Source organism: Neofelis nebulosa, chromosome 3 (assembly GCF_028018385.1).
Source record: "Neofelis nebulosa isolate mNeoNeb1 chromosome 3, mNeoNeb1.pri, whole genome shotgun sequence".
Lineage (NCBI taxonomy): Eukaryota > Metazoa > Chordata > Mammalia > Carnivora > Felidae > Neofelis > Neofelis nebulosa.
The window spans coordinates 120,649,010-120,671,093 of record NC_080784.1 but is presented as its reverse complement, the minus strand read 5'-3'; the positions used below and the strand labels follow the sequence as shown (position 1 = coordinate 120,671,093).

At 37.4% G+C, this 22,084-nt stretch overlaps 1 protein-coding gene across 6 annotated transcripts in view; it reads right to left on the bottom strand.

Annotated features, from left to right (window-relative positions):
- Positions 1-22,084, bottom strand: part of CENPE (centromere protein E) — an 80,423-nt gene that overhangs the window by 15,692 nt on the left and 42,647 nt on the right. For 3 of the 6 annotated variants that reach the window (XM_058721767.1, XM_058721768.1, XM_058721769.1), the window contains 18 exons: positions 21,831-21,989; positions 20,598-20,888; positions 18,793-19,083; positions 18,483-18,641; positions 17,980-18,267; positions 17,724-17,828; positions 17,260-17,547; positions 16,512-16,670; positions 15,832-16,113; positions 15,030-15,188; positions 13,632-13,901; positions 12,844-13,002; positions 12,389-12,679; positions 10,589-10,693; positions 8,428-8,646; positions 6,135-6,332; positions 5,239-5,442; positions 2,495-2,713 (listed from right to left, as the gene is read on the bottom strand). In XM_058721767.1, the coding sequence (XP_058577750.1) occupies positions 2,495-2,713; positions 5,239-5,442; positions 6,135-6,332; positions 8,428-8,646; positions 10,589-10,693; positions 12,389-12,679; positions 12,844-13,002; positions 13,632-13,901; positions 15,030-15,188; positions 15,832-16,113; positions 16,512-16,670; positions 17,260-17,547; positions 17,724-17,828; positions 17,980-18,267; positions 18,483-18,641; positions 18,793-19,083; positions 20,598-20,888; positions 21,831-21,989 (3,846 nt within the window). The remainder of the gene's footprint in view (positions 1-2,494; positions 2,714-5,238; positions 5,443-6,134; positions 6,333-8,427; positions 8,647-10,588; positions 10,694-12,388; positions 12,680-12,843; positions 13,003-13,631; positions 13,902-15,029; positions 15,189-15,831; positions 16,114-16,511; positions 16,671-17,259; positions 17,548-17,723; positions 17,829-17,979; positions 18,268-18,482; positions 18,642-18,792; positions 19,084-20,597; positions 20,889-21,830; positions 21,990-22,084) is intronic. The other 3 variants (XM_058721770.1, XM_058721771.1, XM_058721772.1) reach the window with 3 other exon arrangements.

The window sequence follows — 22,084 nt, the reverse complement described above, 5'->3', positions numbered from 1 at the left end:
GGCATATAATGAAGGGGAAGTTTCCCCATCTCAGAACCCGAGCTGACCTGGTAACAATGACTACTAAACTCTTTCAAGTGTATCCTTCTAGAAATTTTCCATGCCTATTTAAGTGCTTGTGAGTACACAGTTACAAAATAGTCATACACAGAGTAGGAACATACTGAATATATAGTTGTTTTTTAAAAAATATTTATTTTTGAGAGAGAGACAGCGAGTGCACAAGTGGGGGAGGGGCAGAGAGAGAGAGAGAAAGAGACAGCGAGTCTCAATCAGGCTCCTTGCTGTCAGCGAGAGAGCCCAATTCAGGGCTCGGTCCCATGAACTGAGAGATCATGCATGACCTGAGCCCAAATCAAAAGTCAGACATTTAATGACTGAGTCATCCCAGTGCCCCAGTTCTGTTTCTTTTTAACTTGATAATATACTTTCCAGATATTTCCATTAACAACACATAGAGATCTCTCCACATTTTTGTTTTCATGGATACATACATCCTGTCTTATAGAGGTATTGTAAATTAGCTAACCCATCAACCACTAGTGAACATCTAGGTTATTTCCAGTTTTTTTCAAATACAAAAATACCTGAAGTTAAATACCCGAGTTTGTTCATATTTGTAAGATTATTCACCTACACACACATGCAGGATTTCCTAGAAAATGTTTGTTTTTGGCCCATCTAGAATTTATTTTTGTTTAAATGAGTGAGGTAGGAATCCAGATTTATTTTTTTCCAGGTGGCTAGCTGGTAGTCTGGAATCAAACATGCAGTAAACCATCTTTTCCCCACCGAGTTGGTGGTTACCATTATCAAACACTGAATTCTCATCCTTACTTGGGTGTACTGCTGAACTCTACTCTGTTCCACTGCTCCATGTGTCTATTTCCATATCGTATCAAACTACTCTATGCTACTCTAATTCGGCATGATTACCAGATTAATAGTATATCATTTACTATCGGATAGGGTATTTCCTGGGGTCACTGAAGATGGATATTTCTTCTGTTTCTTTATTACTTTGGTAGATAGGCTTAATATTTCGGCTATTTTTGTCTCCACCAACTGACTGAGGTCTGTAGTGATTAGCAAATCGATAAACTGTACCAGTGGTCTTCTAGTTTCCACTGGTAACTGATTATTAAACTAGTGGCTGACGTTTTATTCTGAGTATTTATTTTGCTCAAGATGATAAATTATAATTTCCTCTTAGGTTCTTCACGAAGTCATTTTGTGTGCTAACAACATAAAATAGTATGCCTGCTTCGCAGATTCCCAAGTAAGGCTAGGTAACAAAATAACTGAATCATTCAAAAAATTTTTTTTTTACTAATTCTTTATTTTTGAGAGAGAGACAGAGCATGAGTGGGGGAGGGGTAGAGAGAGAAGGAGACACAGAATCCCAAGCAGGCTCCAGGCTCCGAGCTGTCGGTACAGAGCCCGACATGGGGCTCGAACCCACAAGCTGTAAAATCATGACCCAAGCTGAAGTCAGACGCCTAACCGACTGAGCCACCCAATGTACCCCTATAACTGAATCACTCAAGTAATGTATTGATTCTTGGATACAGGTTAATCTATATAAGACATCTGTTATATTTTTTTAGGCTTTTCCATTTTAATTTTGATATAACACAAACCAGTATTAAAGACTGATGATAATTAGAGAAAAGCTGAATTGCACTAACCCTCTAAGCTAGTACTATATACAGACACAGATTATAGTTTAATAAAAAGTTACACAATTGTGGGGTGCCAGGGTGGCTCAGTTGGTTAAACAGCTGACTCTTGGTTTTGGTTCAGGTCATGATCTTGCATTTTGTGAGTTCGAGCCCTGCATCAGGCTCTGTGCTGGCAGTGTGAAGCTGTTTGGGATTCTCTCTGCCTCCCCACCTTCCTTTTTCTCTGTCCCTCCTCTGCTCATGCCTCTCTCTTTCTGTCTCAAGATAAATAAACTTAAAAAAAAATTACACAATTGAAGAAATTTATAATGTATAGTAATAGCACCTGAGAAGGTATATGTATCTTTAATCAAATTAAGCTATGAGTTACTTCTGCTTTATAATTCAAAGGGAAGATCTCATGTAATATATAGTTCTGTAGTTATTTGAGTGATAGCCACAATAGGACTATATTTAAACAACAAGCCCATTGGGGCACCTGGGTGGCTCAGTAAGTTGAGCATGTGACTTCAGTTCAGGTCATGATCTCACGGTTTGTCAGTTTGAGCCCCACATCAGGCTCACTGCTGTCAGTGCAGAGCCTGCTTCCGATCCTCTCTCCCCCTCTCTTTGCCCTTTCCCTGCTCATTCTCTCTCTCAAAAATAAATAAAACATTAAAAAAATAAATAAAAACAAGCCCATCACACACAAACATGGCCCACATTCCCTAATACATTTGATACTATAATTTTGCTCTGAAGTGTTACATAAAATGCATCTTTAACTCTGATCAATCTGCAAACTGAAAAATGTCTCATAAGAAATCACATACCTCTGTGGTTAGTTGTGTGGCTCTTGATGTAACATGAAGATTCTTATTGTCTTCTGTAACAGCATTAACAAGGACACCAGATGTCAGGGAGATCTTCAAAGTTTGGTAGTTTTTAAATAGTTGTTCATTTTTCTCTTTCACTGATTTCAGGTCATGTTCCCATTCTTTAGTTATGGTAGCATTTCTTTCTTCAAACTCTGTAGATTCATTCATTATAGCCTATTGAATAGTAAAACACTATTATAACTCTAAAATGAATTACATATAAAAATACTATGAAAACTACTAGAATTCTAGAACAAGGCATATGCTGAAATTCATTATTTAGAACACTCTAGAACAGTACTTTCAAAGAATGTGAACATTCTTTGTGGTTTGCATCAGTTTCTAAAACTACAGAAGATGCTGGATATTGATGAGAATAAAAAATAAGGACTGGAGAGGATTCATATTGATTTGCAAGATGATAAACCTCACTTTATTAAATCAGTGCTAACATTATGGAGAGGAATCTGCAAAACTGTACAGGTTAAAGTTATTATGTATTATGACATTTGTTATTCAATTTTTTTAATGTTTATTTATCCTAGAGAGAGAGTGTATACAAGCATGTATGCACGAGAGGGGCAAGGGGGACAAAGGATCTGTCAGCACAGAGCCTGATGAGGGGCTCAAACTCATGAACCGGGAGATCATACCCTAAGCCAAAGTCAGATGCTTAACCGACTGTGCTCCTGTATTATGATATTTATAATGTCCTATATAAACATTAACTGACATGTAATAGCAGAGCATATTTAATAAACTTAACAGCAATCTATTTTCCTGTTTCATTTCAAATCTCAATGTTTATAGGGAAAATAGTTCACTGACTTTTGGTAATCTGAAAATCTTATATTTCTGTGCAGGAAATAATAGTCAATCAATACCTTCGCTAACTCTGAAATTACTCGTATCTTTTTACTTCCTAATTGTTATGGGATGTATTTTTGCTCTCATCATGAATGCCTTATTGGTTTTATCTATAACTTTGTGGCTTTAAGGCAATTCTATCAGACTTGGATGCTAACTTAGTTGTGTTCTTGGCTGGCATCCTGGACTTTCCTGGGTTCTAGACTACTGGCCTCACACCATACGAAGTTATCATTTCCTATTCTCAGGGTGCTGGAAGAAGCCACATATCTATGCTCATCCACACAGTAGAAATCCCTACTTTCTACTCCCAACTAGGCCCTCAATATTACAAGAAAAACACTGAATTATATGGGGATTATCTTAGCCAAATATTGGTTTTATATTTTTCCCTGTTGATTGTGGACTCTTCCCCCGCCCCCGCCCTGAAATAGCTCATACTATTCTGCTAGCTTGAGGTATTTAACAAATGGGAATGACTCTCCATAGGAAAACAGCTTTTGAAAATATTACCTATACTTCAGTGTGATTTAAGTATAGTTTCCAGATGAAATTAAAGTGTCAAAAAAGAACTGCCCAAACATATGAAATATGAAATTAATCTTAGAAGCTGTGATGTTAATCTAGCTCCTCTTGCTCCAGTTCCATGTACACAAGCAACTTTCTGATTACTGTGTATTTTACCAGGTATAGAGATAGGGATTACTTCAGAAAGCAGAATGAGGGGCGTCTGGGTGGCTCAGTCGGTTGAGCCAACTTCGGCTCAGGTCATGATCTCATGGTCTGTGAGTTCAAGCCCCGCGTCGGGCTCTGTGCTGACAGCTCAGAGCCTGGAGCCTGCTTCGGATTCTGTCTCCCTCTCTCTCTGCCCCTCCCCCGTTCATGCTCTGTCTCTCTCTGTCTCAAAAATAAATGAACATTACAAAAATTAAAAAAAAAAAAAAGAAAGCAGAATGATATCCTCATCAATGGAAAGTACAACAAATTAACAAAAATGATCTTCAGCAATGTTGGTTCTTGTGAATCTATACACTGGAGCCAGTCACCTCGGGAACAGAGGTATTAACCATATCTCTGAACCTCAGAGTTGAAGGATCAGTGCATATGGTAGTGATACCACCAACATGAAAAGCAAATGAGGCCTCCGCCAAGGAGTTGGCCAGGCTTGTCTATGGCATGACCACAGGTGCTGCCTGCAGCCCTGAATCAGGCTCATGTCTTACCCTGTCTGAGGCTACTGGGGGGAAAAGGCTCAATTCCTACAGAAGCAGTGAGAACTGGGAAAGGAAAGAGGATTCAAGATTTCATAAGTGGAAACTGATTAATTATTACACCCCAAGATTTTATCCTTTTTTTTTTTTTTAAGTTTATTTTGAGAGGGAGAGCAAGCACAAGCAGGTAAGAAACAGTGGGGGGGGGGGGGGATGGGGGGGGGGAGGGCAGGGGGGGCGGGGTGCAGATTCCCAAGCAGGCTCCGTGCTGTCAGTGCAGAGTCCAAGGTGGGACTCGAACTCACAAACCATGAGATCATGACCTGAGTGAAACCAAGAGTCGGATATTTAACCAACTAAGTCTCCCAAGCCTCCTAATTTTATCTTCCTTACAAGTGTCAGTTGATTATCTTTAATTATCTTAAAGAAGCATACATAACATATAAGAGGAAGAACATGTTTTACATAATTTTTTCCAAATAAAAAAATGAAGTATATACAAGTAAATTACAGAAAGCATACCTAAGATTAAGTTGTTCTAAGTCTTTTTTAAGAAAGGTGGAAAAATCAGAGCAAACAACAAAAAAGAATGAGGTAGCACAAAAGAAAATCATTACTTACAATTATCTTGTTATTATAGAAGTTATTCACTTGACAAATCCTATCATTTTCTTTCTGGATGCCATTTTTAAGCTTTTCTGTATCAAAATGAGTATTCAACCATTCTTCCAAAAACTGGGTCATTTCTTTCCTATTACTTAGCACTTGTTGAAATTCAGCCTTTATGCAGTGGAAGTCATTTTCTGAAAGATCTTTGAGAATTTCCTGTGTGAAAAATAAGTATTTAATCACCTGGACATTAGGAAAGTTTTCACCTAAATATCATATAGATATCAAAGAGGGGAAAATATCTTACTGAACTTTCATTCTTAATATTTTGAAATAAATATAATTCTAATTTATTCTAATTACATTAGAAATGTAATTCTAATTTAAAACTTATTCTAGTGATTTGAATAATAAATTTTTGGCAGTATAGGCCATCTAAGAGGAATGTCTGTGAATTCTGCCTGTTAGAATTAACTGTCAAAACTGTCTGTGACCAATAATCACAATATACAAAGTGCTTCTGCATGTAGCTTTCCTGTGCACTCAGGTCTCACATACGTGTTGGGAGTTGGATGCCAGCCTCACACTGCTGGGTGAGAGCAAGGCACTCCATATGGAGTTACTGCAATAAAAATGTTCCTGACTCCCAGCCACAGATCTAGGTTTAGAAAGCATTTGCAAACTTATTCTGGGGTTCTATGAATTCCCACTTGTTGGTACTAAATCTTTTTCCTGTTATCTGTGGAGTCCTGAAAAAGGAGATTAGTCCATTATGTGACACTCTTGTCACCCTGCAACCTAGTTTTAATTTCTGGAAAATGAAAAACGGCTCTAAGCACATGGAAAGGTACCTTCTCCATGTGACATAAAGGCCTAAAATCTAATGAAACCATTTAAATAAATGATACCTCAATATGTAGATCCATATTCTGGCTCAATTTAAGGTCTGTTAATTCTCTGGATGGCACATCATAATCTTGTTGAAGGTGTTGTATTTTAATTAGCAGTTCATTTTGCTTTTCCACTTCGTCAATAAAAAACACTTCAAATTTATTGATGGATTCATGGTGTTCTTCCTTTATCTTTGTAACATGGCTTAACACATACTTACAGAAAAACATTAAACAAATTGGGAAATGAACTTTTTATCACATTTAGAGGAAGTTTTAAACCCTCAAGACTAAGAGGTGGGATGGCATCTCTTGTTTATCTATATCCTCTGGTAAGTGAGGAAGAAGGAAAGAGCCTCTCTATCCCCAGTTTTCTCCTCTCAGTATCTTGGGAGAAGAACTTCCAGACTTCAAGTTCCTTACTTTGGACTCCCTACTGGATACATCTCATAGATGTTCAACAATTACCTTACATTCAATGTTAAAATGTAACATAATCTCTTTCCCTAGAAACTCACCTTTCTCTACCAATCACCCATGTTTCCCAGCTAGAAGCTTGAGATTCATTTTCAACATCCTATCCTGCATACTTTGATTGGGTAACCAAAATGGGTATGCCAGCCTCAAGATGTACTTTCTACATGTAGTTAGATGTTTGGCATCAAGGTAACAATAATTTGAATGCCATGTGTTCCATGGACCTCTTGGATAAATTCTGGATATCTGATTGCCTGGATTTGTGGAAAAATTTCAGGGCCTGGGGCACCTGGGTAGCTCTGTTGGTTGAGCACCCAGCTCTTGATCTTGGCTCAGGTCATGCTCTCATGGTTAGTGGGATCAAGCCCTGTGTCAGGCTTTGCGCTAACAGTGTGGAGCCTGCTTGGTTTTCTCTCTCTCCCTCTCTTTCTCTGCCCTTTCTCTGCATGCACACACTGCCTCTTTCAAAATAAATAAACTTAAAAAAAAAAAAAAAAAAAAAAAAAAGGAGTATCAGGGCCTGAGAAGCAAACTATCTAGGAAAGACAAATACCAACTCCCTCCCTCCTTCCTCAGTCTTCCACTACTTCGTAACCTCTTATAATCTGGCCCTTCCTAAGCACTCAACTAAAACTGCTCTGAGAAAGTCACCAATGAGCTCTATTATCAATCAACAACTTGAGGGCATCTGTTCAGTTCATATTCTGGCTGCATGAAGTATCTGACACTCTTGACCACTTTATCTTTGACATGTTGTCCTCTACTGACTTGAGCAACAGCACTTTTGCTTGATTTTTTTCTGTTCCTTTGACGTTTCCAGCCTCAAACCCACATGTTGCTGTCTTTACTGCTACTGACTGGAAAATTTATCTTTTCTAGATCTCTCTTCTTATCCCATGGCTCTTATTCTTCTATTATGGTTTCTGGGTGACCTTACTCACATATGTTATATTATCTAGCAACTATAAGCTGATGAATTCCAAACTTTTTTTTTTTTTTAAGTTTATTTTGAGAGTGAGCAAGCACACGTGAGTGGGGGAGGGGCAGAAAGAGAGGGAGACAAAGAATTCCAAGCAGGCTCTATGCCATCAGCACAGAGCCCAAAGTGGGGCTCGATCTCATGAACCGTGAGCTCATGAACTGAGCCAAAATCTAGAGTCAGAGGCTTAACCAACTAAGCCACACAGGCATCCCAAGCTGCTGAATATTTCTTTAATTTCTTTTGTCCTCCCCATCCCTGTGAATCTTTTTCTGGTAAAAGAGTCACCTATAGTATCTCATCTGACCACTGTAACTGCTTTTTGTCTCTTCTCTCTGCCACAAACTCATTGTTTTTCTATGGTGAAGTAGCTAAAACGGTATGATCGTGCTACTGCCACTACTTAAAATAACTGTCCAGTGGCTCTCCATCATCTGCAAAATGGACTGCAATCACTGTTGCTCAGTCCAGCTTCTACTGCAGTCTCACCTTCTGTGACTCTTTATCTGGTATGTCAACAATCTGCACGTACCTCTATCACCACACTTAGACTACCTGCTTATATATCTGCTTCATGCACTAGACCAGGAGATAACTGAGATGTTATTCCTACCTGTCTCCCGAGCACCTTGGCAGTATCCAGATTCACAGGGAGAGCTCAAGTTTTGTTGAATGAACAGGTCCTAGATGCATACTGGATTTTGCACATACTATGCTGAGACCCATATAACCCTTAATTTGGTAGTAAATACACTAAATAGCAAATATGCCAACTCCCAAATTAGGACTTAGATATACTGATGTTAAAACCAATTATAGCAGTATTTACAAAGATATTACTAAGAAACGTGGTACCTGAAGTTTCTTCATGACTCTGTGGAATTCCATTGAACATCTCTGGTTTGCAGTAAGAAGTTTTTGAATTTGTTTGATTTGTGGATACGGAAGTGAGAGGTTTGCTCTCACTCTAATTGAAAGCTCTTTTTGGGTTTCAACTTCCTTCTCCAAGTCAAGGGATAGTCTATCTAAGCACTCATAATGATTATACATCTCTGAGTATCTCTTCAGAAGCTCCTAAGGAAAATTAGAATTCATTTAACAATTCATTCTAATGTAACAAAAATAGTCCTTGCCCTAGAATTTTAACAAAACTTATGCTTAATATTTTCTGTAATGCAGAAACAAATTAAGATGTTTGTGTTAAAAAAAAAGGGGGGGAAGGATCTCTTATTGATTTTGGATTACAGAAATACTATTTAATTATTTTGAAAATTAAAAAATTTTAAATATAACACAGAAAACCAGAAACAATCCCTATTAACATTTTGATACATTTTCTTTTAGTTCTTTATGCATTCATGATTTAAATGACCATCTCAAAGTCTAAAGATAAATTTGAGTGAATTCAATCTAGTCTATATTATAGTTCAAGACTGAATGCTGGCTCATGTTCACAGCAGGCAGTGTGAGTTTCCAGGTAAAACAAGTGACGAAAAATCGAACTATTTGTCAGCTTGGTGCAGCCTCTCTACACATTTCTATTTCTCTGCCTATAATCTGAGTTTTCGAACCTTTTATCAGTTAGAGTTCAGGTTCTATCTCTGCTACTTCCTGACTACAGATATCATTGAGCCATTTTCCCAAAAACAAAATAAAGACTATAATGAGTCCCACAAACTTTTCTAGGGGAAAGTAAATATGATATCCATATCTATGTAATCTATGAAATATACAGACATTATAGCTTAAGGGAAATAAAATTATATTTGTAAAAATGTTTCTAAACTCAAATTCTAAACTTACACTTGATTTCATGTCCTGATTCTACCAACCTACTAGCTATATGACCTTGAGCAACGACTAAACTTCCTCTCCAAGCCTCAGTGTCTTTGTAAATGGAGCAATAAAAAGTATCTCATGAGATAAAGAACTGATATAGTGCCTAGCATATGGTAGACACCCAACAAGCCTGGTCTGTAAGTTCAAATGATTAGAGGCCAAGCAGGGGACACACTGGTCAAAGCGCAGGTGGAAGAACACAGTAGTACATATTGCTACAGTCATGTAACAAATAACATGTTTAATTCAGGGTGCTAAATAATAAAACAAGGGGCTTCTGACAATAATGAGCTTCCTTTTTAATAACTTAAGGAAAAGCTAGCTGTACATTCATTTCCTGCCTTTGGTCCTAGTATGAATCATGTTACAGTATGAAGCAGCACTGTGTAATCATTCATTTGTACTTTTAATAAATACATGTTCCATTAGGAATGTGCTAAGTGATATAGCCACAGAAAACACACAACATCTTTAGGGATCTTGCATTCTAGTTGGAACGAGACGGTAAATCCTGTTGGCTTTTCCCCTCAATATACATTTAGAATCCAAACATTTCTCACTACTTCACTGATTCTTCTCTGGGCTGAGCCACCATCAACTTTGCCTGGCTTATTGAAATTTTTCTCTCAGATGCTCTTCCTGCTTCCACTCTGTTTCCAACACAACAATCAGTCATCCCTCTAAAATGTAAGTCAGATAATGTCTCTCTCGTGGTCAGAACTTGTCAATAAATCTCCATCTCACTCAGACTAAAACCCAAAGATCTTTCAAGGCTGCACAGCCTGCATCTTCCTCATGAACTCTCGGACCTCATTTCTTATTAGCTTTCTCCCTTGTTGGATGTTCCTGGAACCCACCAGGCAGGCTTTTGCCTCAGGGGCTTTTACTTGCTATTTTCTCTTCTTATCCCGTTCTTCCCCCAGATAGCTATGTGGCTCAATCCTTTATCTCTTTCGGGTATTTTCTCAAATATCATCTTTCCAGTGGGGCCTTAAAATCACCCCCTCCCCCCATTTTGTGTGTTTATGTACATACATATGCACATACTTGCACACCTATACTAGATTAGAAAGTTGAAAAAAACTTTGAGCACTATCTACTCATTCCCCAGAGGCTCCATTCTAGGCCTCTGGAAGGGTACCAATATTTATTTGTAATTTTAACATGGGACACTTACTTTTATCCTAGAGCACTTGTCTCTCAGGCTTTCTGTGAGGTGGTGTTTCCCATTACATGGTAACTTTTTTTCATATTTTACTACCTCTTTATGGTTCTGTTGGTCCTGTTTTGATACAAAGAAATAAACAAGGTGTCAACTATAACTACATTCACATTTAATGTCTATATACTTTTCCACTTACATTTTTTCACATCATTTCAATAATGGAATTATAAACTTGTAACTCAAAAACAAAGTGAAAAATGGTCAGAAAATGAGTAACAGTACCACTAAGTAGTAAGTGGCCTTGACTCACTAAGAAAAAATGTGGAAAAACCACATATTTTTTGGAGATAGGATTTATCCCCATAACCATCACAACTGCAAGTTACACTTTAGGTTTATATCTGGTTCCTACTATTCCAAGTCTCTGAATTAGAATTAGTCTCTGAATTGCTGCCAAATAATACGCTACCAAAACCACCTGAAATATCTCTGTTCACTCTTCCCAACTCCTTGGAATAGAAAATGCATATCCTGTTACATCTTGGACTTCTGATTCGAAGTACGACCTAAAACCTTTTCTCCCACTTATTTACTACAGTACTTAGAAGAATGATTGTTTAATAAATATTTGTTTAATGAATTAAATCTTTTTATAAAGGGCCTACATAACAATGATTCCCAAGGGTCTCATGTTTCTATTAATGTTGCAGATGACATGATCTTCTGCTCTGTTGTTGAATTATGAGAATAAAAAAGATTTCTTACAGATTTCATATGATTTCTTATTTGTCTGAATTTTATGTTATTTTCTTGAGGGTTCAATTGGGCTTTTTAAGACATGTGATTCTAAATACCTACAGTCCTACTGGATGAACTTCTTTCCTCTGTGTATCTGGCCACTTCTCTAACTGAGGGACGAGACGAGCCTATGCCTAAAACTCTGTCACGTAGAGGCAGAGAAATGGCGCACTTACTCTTCTACAGATCTAGTCCTTCAAATATTTCTTCCTTAAGGGTAATGCCATTTCCTGGTGAAAAAGCCCTTTTAAAAATTACATTAAAGAAAATAGTCTGCTTTATGTAACAAATCTTTTCTTAAAAATAAATAAAATGGGGGGCACCTGGGTGGCTCAGTCGGTTAAGTGTCCGACTTTGGCTCAGGTCATGATCTCACTGTTCGTGAGTTCAGGCCCTGCGTCAGGCTCTGTTCTGACTGTTCAGAGCCTGGAACCTGCTTCAGATTCTGTGTCTCCCTCTCTCTCTACTCCTCCCCTGCTCACACACTGTCTCTCCCGCGTCAGGCTCTGTTCTGACTGTTCAGAGCCTGGAACCTGTTTCAGATTCTGTGTCTCCCTCTCTCTCTACTCCTCCCCTGCTCACACACTGTCTCTCCCACGTCAGGCTCTGTTCTGACTGTTCAGAGCCTGGAACCTGTTTCAGATTCTGTGTCTCCCTCTCTCTCTACTCCTCCCCTGCTCACACACTGTCTCTCTCTCTCTCAAAAATAAATAAAGATTAAAGAAAAAATTAAAAAAACTATTTAAAATAAAAAAAAATAAATAAAATGGTATTTTCTGAAAAATATTTTGGCTTCTTTTAAAACTGTATTTTCTTTTGTGTGAAAAATTATAGTAATAGTTTTCCCATTATCCTTCCCTGTATGTAGAAGTTTCCAAAAAGAAAAGAAAAAAAAAAAAACCCAAAACAACAAAAAACAAATCCCCAAGCCCCACAACAAAAAACCCAAATTGTTCCCCTTGTCAAGAAAGCTTGATTCTTACAGTTGCTAGATAAGGAAGATTCTGAACTCACTCTAGCTATCATTTCTCTTAACGTTTCTCTGAATTGGTCTCTTTCCATTTTCAGAGACTCTTTTATCCTCCTTAGCTCATCTCTTTCCTCAGCTACAATTCTGAGTTCTTCAAGTCTTTTATGAAGTTTCTTAGTCAAGTGTAAGTTATCCGCTTCCACACTTTGCATAGATAAAGTTTGGGCCTCAAACTGCTGCTTCAATCGTTCCATTCTGTTTATATTTTTATGGGTTTTATTGACATCTTCTTTCATTTTAAGAAGTTGAAGCTCTTTTTTCTGAAGTTCTTGTATCTTGAGATAATTATAAAACAAGTTAGAATGCAAAAAGAATTCCTGTGTCTATTTGTTATATATGTACATCTATTTCTATCTCTAAAGATCTGTATTTATATTCTTTCTCATTCCCCAAGTGATTTTGGACACAGTTACTCCCCAAAGAACAAAATGACATGTACCTTTTTCTGTAATTCATCTTTAGATTTATTTAAACTCTTTTGAATATTTGAAATTTGAGTTGTCTTTTCTGAAACTCTCTGCCTGAATTTATCAATAGTTTCTTGGTATTCTTTCAAATGCATATGGGCAACTTTTAGTTCTTGTTGTGTTTCTAGATCCTTCATTATTAGAAGAAATGAAGAAATATTATGATGTAAAGGCACATTACCTTTTCTTAATGATGAACTAGTTAGACAAAATCTTAAAAAATGCATGCTCCCAGTTAAAAAGAAGCAGCACAGCACCCCCAAATGAGAGCAGTACAGAAGGCTATAAAGTCAAGTCCCTGTCCCCAGCCTCACCCATCGTAGCTGGGTTTCCTGGTGAACTCTGCCAACTGCTCTCCTTTCTCTCATACCACTTGGACATCATTCTACATCACTATCACAGAAAGAGGGCCCTCTTCTCATGCTAAGTACTCCATCATACAGATGAACCCCACTTAGCCAGTGCCTTATTAGTGGACACTTGGATTGCTTCCAGACTTGTCAGCACAGACAACGTTGCAGTGAGCGCTGTTGTATTTCTGCCCAAATGTGTGAATATATTGGTAGGATAAATTCCTACAAAGTGGAATCGCAGTAGCAGATATATACGCTGATAAATCTTTAATAAGGCATTGTCAAACTGTCTCCCTGAAAGTTTATAACATTTACAGTTTCACCAACAGTTATTATTTATTTCCAAAGAAGGAAGCTTCTTATACTAAAAACATGTTTATTGGACAGGTAGAAAGAGTCCAACTCACTCTAGCTATGGTTTTCTGTAGGTCTTCCTTGAGCTGGTCTCTCTCCAATTTCAGATTATCTCTTTCTTTCATTATAGATTTCATTTCTTCAAGGTTTTCATGAAGCTGCTGGGCCAAATTTAAGTTCTCCATTTCTATTTTATCCAGAGTTAAACTTTGGTCCTTGAATTGTTTCTTTAATCGCTCTATTTCAGACATTTTTTTCTGTGTCTCACTGACATCTTCCTTTAACTTAAAAAGTTGATGTTCATTTGCCTTAAGTTGCTGAATCTTAAGATAAGCATAATATAACATGTTAGGATACAGACAGTTTTTAAGGGAAGGATAAAAAATAGTTTCGAAATTAAGACAGTTTTCCCATGTCACTCATTAATATTTTGCATAATTCCACACAAAACTTATTTTCTTTTGAAGTATAATATACATAAATACACTAATCTTAAGTGTATTGCTAAATTATTCTCCACATATGTATACATCTATATAATTACAACCCAGATTAAAATATCAAACATTTCTAGCACCCCTTAAGGTTCTGTGTGCCCCCTCCTAGAGTTAACCACTATTCTGAACTGTTTTCATCCTAGATGAGTTTTGCCTGCTTTTGAAGTTAAAAATCATGGGGTGCCTGGTTGGCTCAGTCGGTTAAGCGTCCGACTTTGGCTCAGGTCATAATCTCATAGTCCATGATCTCGCGGTCCGTGAGTTTGAGCCCCGCATCAGGCTCTGGGCTGACAGTTCAGAGCCTGGAGCCTGTTTCAGATTCTGTGTCTCCCTCTCTCTCTGACCCTCCCCCATTCATGCTCTGTCTCTGTCTCAAAAATAAATAAACGTTAAAAAAAAAATTAAGAAAAAGAACTGTCTTTAAAAAAAAATCACAATGTATTTATCCATTTTCCTGTTGACAGGCATTTCACTTGTTTTCCATTTTTTGCTGTTATGATTAGAACTGTTATGAACATTCTTGTACACAGCTTTATGTGAAAGTATGCACTCTTTTCTCTCAGGTACATATCCAAGAAATAGAAATACTGAGCCATAGGCAGGTGTATGTTCAACATTAGTAAAAACTGTCAGGATGTTTTCAATGTGGTTAAACCATTTTACATCCCCATATGAGTTTAGGCACGAATAAATCAAATACCCAGGGGCACCTGGGTGGCTCAGTCGGTTAAGTGTCCAACTTCGGCTCAGGTCATGATCTCACGGTTCGTGGGTTCGAGCCCCGCATTGGGCTCTGTGCTGACAGCTCAGAGCCTGGAGCCTGCTTCGGGTTCTGTGTCTCCCTTTCTCTGCCCCTCCCATGCTTGTTCTCGGTCTCTCTCTCTCTCAAAAATAAATAAACGTTAAAAAATATATAAATTAAATCAAATACCCAAACAAGCACCTTCTTCATACCTTTTCTTGTAATTTAGCGTTTGAATTTTCTAAATCCATTTGCATATTTGCTATTTCATCTGTCTTCTCAGAAACAATGCCCCGGAGTTTATCAATAGTCTCCTGGTGCTCTTTCACATGAATGTGAGCAATTCTTAGTTCCTCTTGTTTTTCTAGGTCCTTTGTCATTAGAGAAATTTTAAGAATGGTGACATAGCTTAACATTAACTAGTATTTTTTTTTTATAAAAGTGGTATTTTCTTAGTAAAAATAATAAAACTATTACTTCTTAAGCTACATCTTAGATGTTAGAAAGTTACAAGCTTTCCCTTCATCCCTTTCCCTGTCCTCACCTCCCCACAATCTACTCCTACTTTCCAGAGGCAAATACATGATACATATACTATTCTACAGCTTGCTTTTCCCTCTAAGTTATTTGGGCTTCCAAATTAGAACATCCAAACCTATCTCATTTTTTTTTTTTAATTATGTTGCACAGTATTCTGACATACTGTTCATATTTACCCAGTTTCCTTCTGATGGATATTTAGATTGTTTCCCAATTTTTATTACAAATTGCTACAATGGACACCTTGTGGTGTGTGTGTGTTTGTGTATGTACATAAATATACATGTAGGATGAAGTCCACAAAGAAAATACTGCTAACAGAATTAAAAATTTTGAAGAACAATACCAAATTACCCGCCTTTGTAAAAGGTTCCATCAGTTCACTCACATCAACAGTGCCACTCACATCAAAGCACGGTTCCCTGCTGTCAGAAAAACACACATTTACTCACTAGCAGAGGAAGAGTAACTTACTTTAGCCTCTTTTTCCCTGAGGCTTTCTCTGAGCTGGTCTCGCTCCATCCTAAGGGTTCCCTCTGCTCTTCTTAGGCCATCTCTCTCCTCAGTAACACATTTTATTTCTTCAAGGTTTTCATGAAGTTTCTGACTCAGCCTTAACTTCTCAGTTTCAACACTTTCCAGGGTTGAATTCTGGGTCTCTAATTGCTTCTTCAATTGCTCTGCTTGATACATATTTTCTCTGAGATCATTTTTTACCTTAAGAAGTTGACGTTCTTTCTCCTGAAGTTCTTGGATCTTAAGATAATCATATAATAAGTTAAGATATAGATTGATATTAATAAATAATACTTTCTTTTTTTTAAAAATTTTTAATGTTTATTTATTTTTGAGAGAGAGAGAGAGAGAGCCAGTGCAAGCAGGGAGGGGCAGAAAGAGAGGGAGACATAGAATTTGAAGCAGGCTCCAGGCTTTTGGGCTGTCAGCACAGAGCCTGATGCAGGGCTTGAACCCACAAACTGTGAGATCATGACCTGAACTGAAGTCGGATGCTTAATCGACTGAGCCACCCAGGCACCCGATAAATAATACTTTCTAAATTAAGCAGGCAAATCTTTGTCTATGATTTTAGGCTAATTCATATCCTGTTTCATTACAAAAAAGACCTAATGTAAACTCTCAAATAAAAACCATACCTGTACTTTTAAGGCAGTATCTGTGTTTTCTAAATCCGTTTGCATATTTGATATTTCATCTGTTTTCTCAGAAATAATGCCCCGGAGTTTATCAATAGTCTCCTGGTGCTCTTTCACATGCATGTGAGCAATTCTTAGTTCCTCTTGTTTTTCCAGGTCCTTTGTCATTAGAGAAAGGAAAATGATTTTTTAGAGTGACAAAGTTCAAACAATGTGTGGAAAGATAGAGGGTAAGAGGTAAATATGCCTCCCACCCCCTTAGGCCTCATCCTCTAGTTACTCTTAAACATCAATACATGTTAGATACATTAATCCATAACTTACCCCTTTCCTTAAGAGGATACTTCCAAATCACCACCATGGCACTGCCTCATTCTTTATCCATGGCCTAGTACTCTATGGTCTGAGTTTGCTGCACTCATTAACCAGTCTCCTGCTAATGGACAGTTGGTATTTTCCCTGGTTTTTGTGGTTTGCTTTGATTTGTTCTTACAACTTTCTGCAATGAATATTCTTCTATAGATATCTTTGCACAATTGCATTACTGTGTGCAGGATAAGTGGCTACAACTGGGCTTTCTGAGTCAATGAATAAACGTATTGAAATATTTGGAAGATATTATCAAATATCCCCTCCTCCAACCTTGCATAAGGTTGGACCAATTTTACACTCATACCAATCCTATCGCCCGTGGTTCTTTTAGGACACAGTGTCATATTTACTGGATGGGAGAAAAATAGTAACTCACTCTAATTACGGTTTCTCTCAGGTTTTCCTGGAGCTGGTCTCTCTCTACTTTGAGAGTCTCCTCTACACTCCTAAGATCATCTCTTTCTTTTGTAACAGATCTCATTTCTTCAAGGTTTTCGTGAAGTCTCTGAGTTAACCTTACATTCTCCTTTTCTATATTTTCCAGAGTTGACTTTTGGGCCTCAAATTGGTTCTTCAAGTATTCTATTTCACACATTTTTTCCTGAGTCTCATTGACAGGCTTCATCTTAAGAAGCTGATGTTCTTTTTGCTGAAGTTCTTGCATCTGAGAAAACAACAAAACAAGTTAGGACATAGGCAGAAATTTTTAGGAAAGGGAGGAATTGTTTCTGAGTCAAGTGAATCATCTTTACATTTTATCTAATGTATGTAATATTTTCTTCCACAGGGATATGAGGAACACAATAATCAGATGTCGGTTTCCAACTTAATAAGACCTACCTTTTCTTGTGATACAGCATCTGAATTTTCTAAATCTTTCTGAACATTTGCTTCTTGATCTGTCTTCTTTGAAAAAGTCCTTGTACTAATGGTTTCCTGGTACTCCTTCAAAAGAATATAAGTAGTTTTTTAGTTCCTGTTTGATTTTCAGTCCCTTTATGATTGGATAGAAATTAATAAAGCAATAGTGAATATCACTGTTAACCACTTTACCACTATTTCATACCTAAAAAATCATTAGAATAAGGAAACTTACTTCAGTTACAATTTCTTTAATGTTTTTTTTGAGTTGGTCTCTCTCCATTTGAAGGGCCTCCTGCATCCTTTTCAGTTCATCTCTTTCCTTAATTATAATTTTTATTTTATCTTGACTTTCCTTAAGTTTCTCGGTCAACTGGAGCCTCTCGCTTTCTATACTTTGTAGTGATGAATCTTTGACTTTGAGTTGTTCCTTTAATTGCTCCAGTGCACTCATTTTCTCCGGAGTCTCATTGATTTCTCTGGTGGTAATAAATTGTTCCTGTTTCGCATGAAGCTCTTGGATCTTAAAATAATAATAAGTTAATAGCTAAAATATACATACACACAAATTATGCTTATATATGTGTGTGTGTGTACACATATAATACGTTTTAGTTTTTGAATGAAAAGAACTCACAATGTTCTCCATAACAATTTAGTATGCAAAAACAGTTTCTGTAATTCAGTTAGCTAGCTCCCTCAGGTTTTTTTCCTACACTTCCTTCACCCCCAATTTACCTTTTTCTGTAATTCATCATGAGTTATTTCTAATTCTTTTTGAAGGCTGGACAGCTCATTTTCCGTCTCAGAAAGATTCACTCTCAGCTTCTCAATAGTTTCCTCCTGTTCTTTCATGTGACAATGAGCAGCTTTCAGTTCCTCTTCAGTTTCCAGGTGCTTCATTATTAGAGGAGATGTTAAGAAATTTACAGAAACATTATAACCATTATATTCTCTTTTTTCCAAAGGTTTAGTTTTTACAAAAATATCTGCTTACAAAAGTAAAAAAAAAAAAAAAAAAAGCACATGGGGGATGGATGAAACTTACCTTAGCTATGATTTCCCTCATGTTTTCTTTGAGCTGGTTGCTTTCGGACTGAAGAACTTCTTGTAGCCTTTGTATGTTGTCTCTCTCCTTAGTTATACATTTCAGTTCATCACGACTTTCCTGAAGCCTCTCGGACATCTCGAGCTTTTCCACGTCCATTCTTTGCAGGGCTGACTCTGTGGCTTTGAGCTGCTCCTTCAGTTGCTCCATCTCGCTCATCATTTTCTCAGGTGCGCCGTCTTCTTCTTCCATATTGAAGGACCGTTCTTGTTTGTCTTGAGCCTCTCGGATCTTAAAAGAATAAAACAACAAGAGAATTGACATCCAAAGATACTTTATTTTACTTTCAGAGAAAAGAAATCAGGACAGTTTCTAAAACAAGTAAGTCAGGACTCAGTGGCTCATTACAGAGCATTCTTTCCACTCTCCTACTTGTCATCACTCAGGTACTGAACACTTCTTTCCTGAGGGCTCAGTGTGCTGTCAGTATCCTACCAGAGGTTAGAGATAAATTGGTAAATGAGACTTAGATGATCCTTGCCTTTTTGAGATTTACACTTCAGAGGGAGAGATAGACATTATGCCAGATCTTACCGAACAGGGGTGCTGGGTTCTTGCAGGGTTATGTGGCAACCTAACCAACCCTGAGTGGTTAGGAAGGGCTTCCTGGGGGATGGAAAGCTTTGGTTGAGACATGAAGGATGACAGCAGTAGGTGGGCAAGGCAGTAGGGAAATGCTGCAGGCAGGGAGACCAGAACACCCAAAAGCCATGAGATGAGGAAGCACAATGCTGGAGCATGATGAACAGGGGTAAGATGAGCAGAAATAAGGCTGGAGACCAGCAAGGTCTGGGATCCAAGGCCTCATGGGCCACGTGAAGGATTCTGGTCTTTGGTTCAAGAGTAGAGATAGGTTATTAAAACTTTATTTTATTTTATTTTTATTTTATTTTATTTATTTATTTTGAAAGAGAGAGAGTGAGAGAGAGAGCTGGGTCAGAGAGAAGGAGAGACAGAATCCCAAGCAGGCTCTGCTCCCTCAGTGCAGAGCCCGATGCAGGGCTTGAACTCACAAACTGTGAGATCATGACCTGAGCTGAGATCAAGAGTCGGATGCTTAAATGACTGTGCCATCCAGGTGCCCCTATTAAAAGATTTTAAGAACAAAGGATTGCTTGGGCTCAGAATGAGGAATGAATTAGAGAAGTATAGAAATGAATACTGGGAGACCAGTAAGAGGCTACTACAGAAAGCCAGGGACAGAAATAATGGTGGCTTGGATTAGTGTTGGCAATGAGAGAAAGAGGGAAGATTTCTCTCTCCCTTTCTCTCTCTCTCATACACACACACACACACACACACACACACACACACACCTTAAAATCAACAAGGTTTGGTGCTTGGATTATAAGGTGAGTGTGAGGAAAGGATATTGGGAAGGGTGATTCTCAGATTTCTGTCTCAGGTATTGAGGAAGTGCTTTATGAGATGCTACAGGAATAGATTTAAAGAAGGAAAGAAAATAGTTTTTCTGGCTTTATCCTTTCTTATAATTTAGCATTGCTTTTTCTAAATCATTTTAAATATTTAAGAAGACAGCTGTCTTCTCTAAAACATCTCTCAATTTCAATAGTTTTTTTTTAGTATTTATGAGCAATTTTTAGTTCTGTTTCCAACCACTTCATAATTGAGACATTTAAAGAAAACACTGTAGTAACATTTTAACTATAACACAAGTGCTTCCTTTCCCAAAGACTTGATTCTCACAAAACACTTGTTCAATGGAAGGAAAGGATGAAACTTACTTTAGCCAAAGTTTCTCTAATGTCTTCTTTCCACTGGTCTTGTCCAGCCCGAACTGCTTCTTTTCTCATTCTAAGGTTGTCTCTTTCATCAGTTAGAGATTTTATTTCATCATGACTTTCTGGAAGTTTTTCAGTCAACCCAAGCTTTTCCATTTCTATGCATGCAGGGGTCATTGAATCCTTGGTTTTGGATTGTTTCCTTAATAGTTCCAGTTCATCCCCTGTTTCCTGAGTACTACTGACTTCTTTCAAATTAGGCAGTAGTTCCTGTTCCTCATGAAGCACTGGGATCTTGTAATATGCATGGAATACCAAGGTTACTATCTGGAGAGCATTATCATAATTTTTCAAATTTTTTAAAGATGAGAATACTGTCCCTAGAAATAAAAGTTATCTTGATCCCATGACCTATCGTGGATCACAAACTCACAATTTATTCATTTTCTCTTGATTCCTACTAAAGCTATCCATGGCCTTTCTGCTAGTCACATTCTGCCGTAACTTTCTTTGTTTCCAGCTTACATCCAAAGTGAATCAATTCTTATACCTAACTAACACCGTTAATTCAGCCAGTTGCACACATCTTCATTTTTATACTAGTTCTCAAAGGCTATAGGAGAAAAAACATTGGTCCTTAATTCTCAGATGACCTCCCATGCCACTTCTCATATTCTTTTATATGTACAGACCATTTCCTATGGTCATTAGTGGTTCCATTAACTTGCATATCATATTTCTGCATTTGTCCTGCTGGAATTGAAGGATTATTGTATATGCCCAAATTAGGGGGAGAGAAGAGTGTCTTATTCATATCCACAGTTTCAATGGCTGGTACATAGTGGACTTTAACATATGTTGGTTCAGTTATCCCAGGGTTTCATTTTCTCTATAGCATTTGCCATTATCTCAAATTATCTTTTTCATTTGTTTGTTTATTTACCAATTAACTCTTTCCACTACAAAATAAGCTCTATGGTCACAGAAATTTTGTTCAGCTTGTTCCCATTTTATTTCTATAACCCAAGACCTTGCCTGACACATTAGACACTCAACAAATACTACCCAATAAATGAGCTGTAACAGTCACTACTTAACTGCTCATTTTTCCTTCAAAAAAAAAAAAAAAAAAAAAAAAAAACGAAACCAAAAAACCAAAAACCAAAACAAAACAACCCTTCCCCCCAAAAAAAACAAAAAAGAAGGGACAAAAGAGAGAAAGAAGAAGAGACAAACCTTTTCTTGTAATTCAGTATTGGATTTTTCTAAGTCATTCTGAATATTTATCATTTGAGCTGTCTTCTCAGAAATGTTTCTTCTTAGTTCATCAATAGTTTCTTGTTGTTCTTTGAGATGCACGTGAGCAATTTTTAGTTCTTCTTTTGTTTCTAGACCCTTAATTAGCAAGTGGAATTTAAAGAATATTATAACAACATCAACATTGCCTCTCCCTTCTCCAACTGGCTCGGTTTTAAAGAAACATTTGCTAG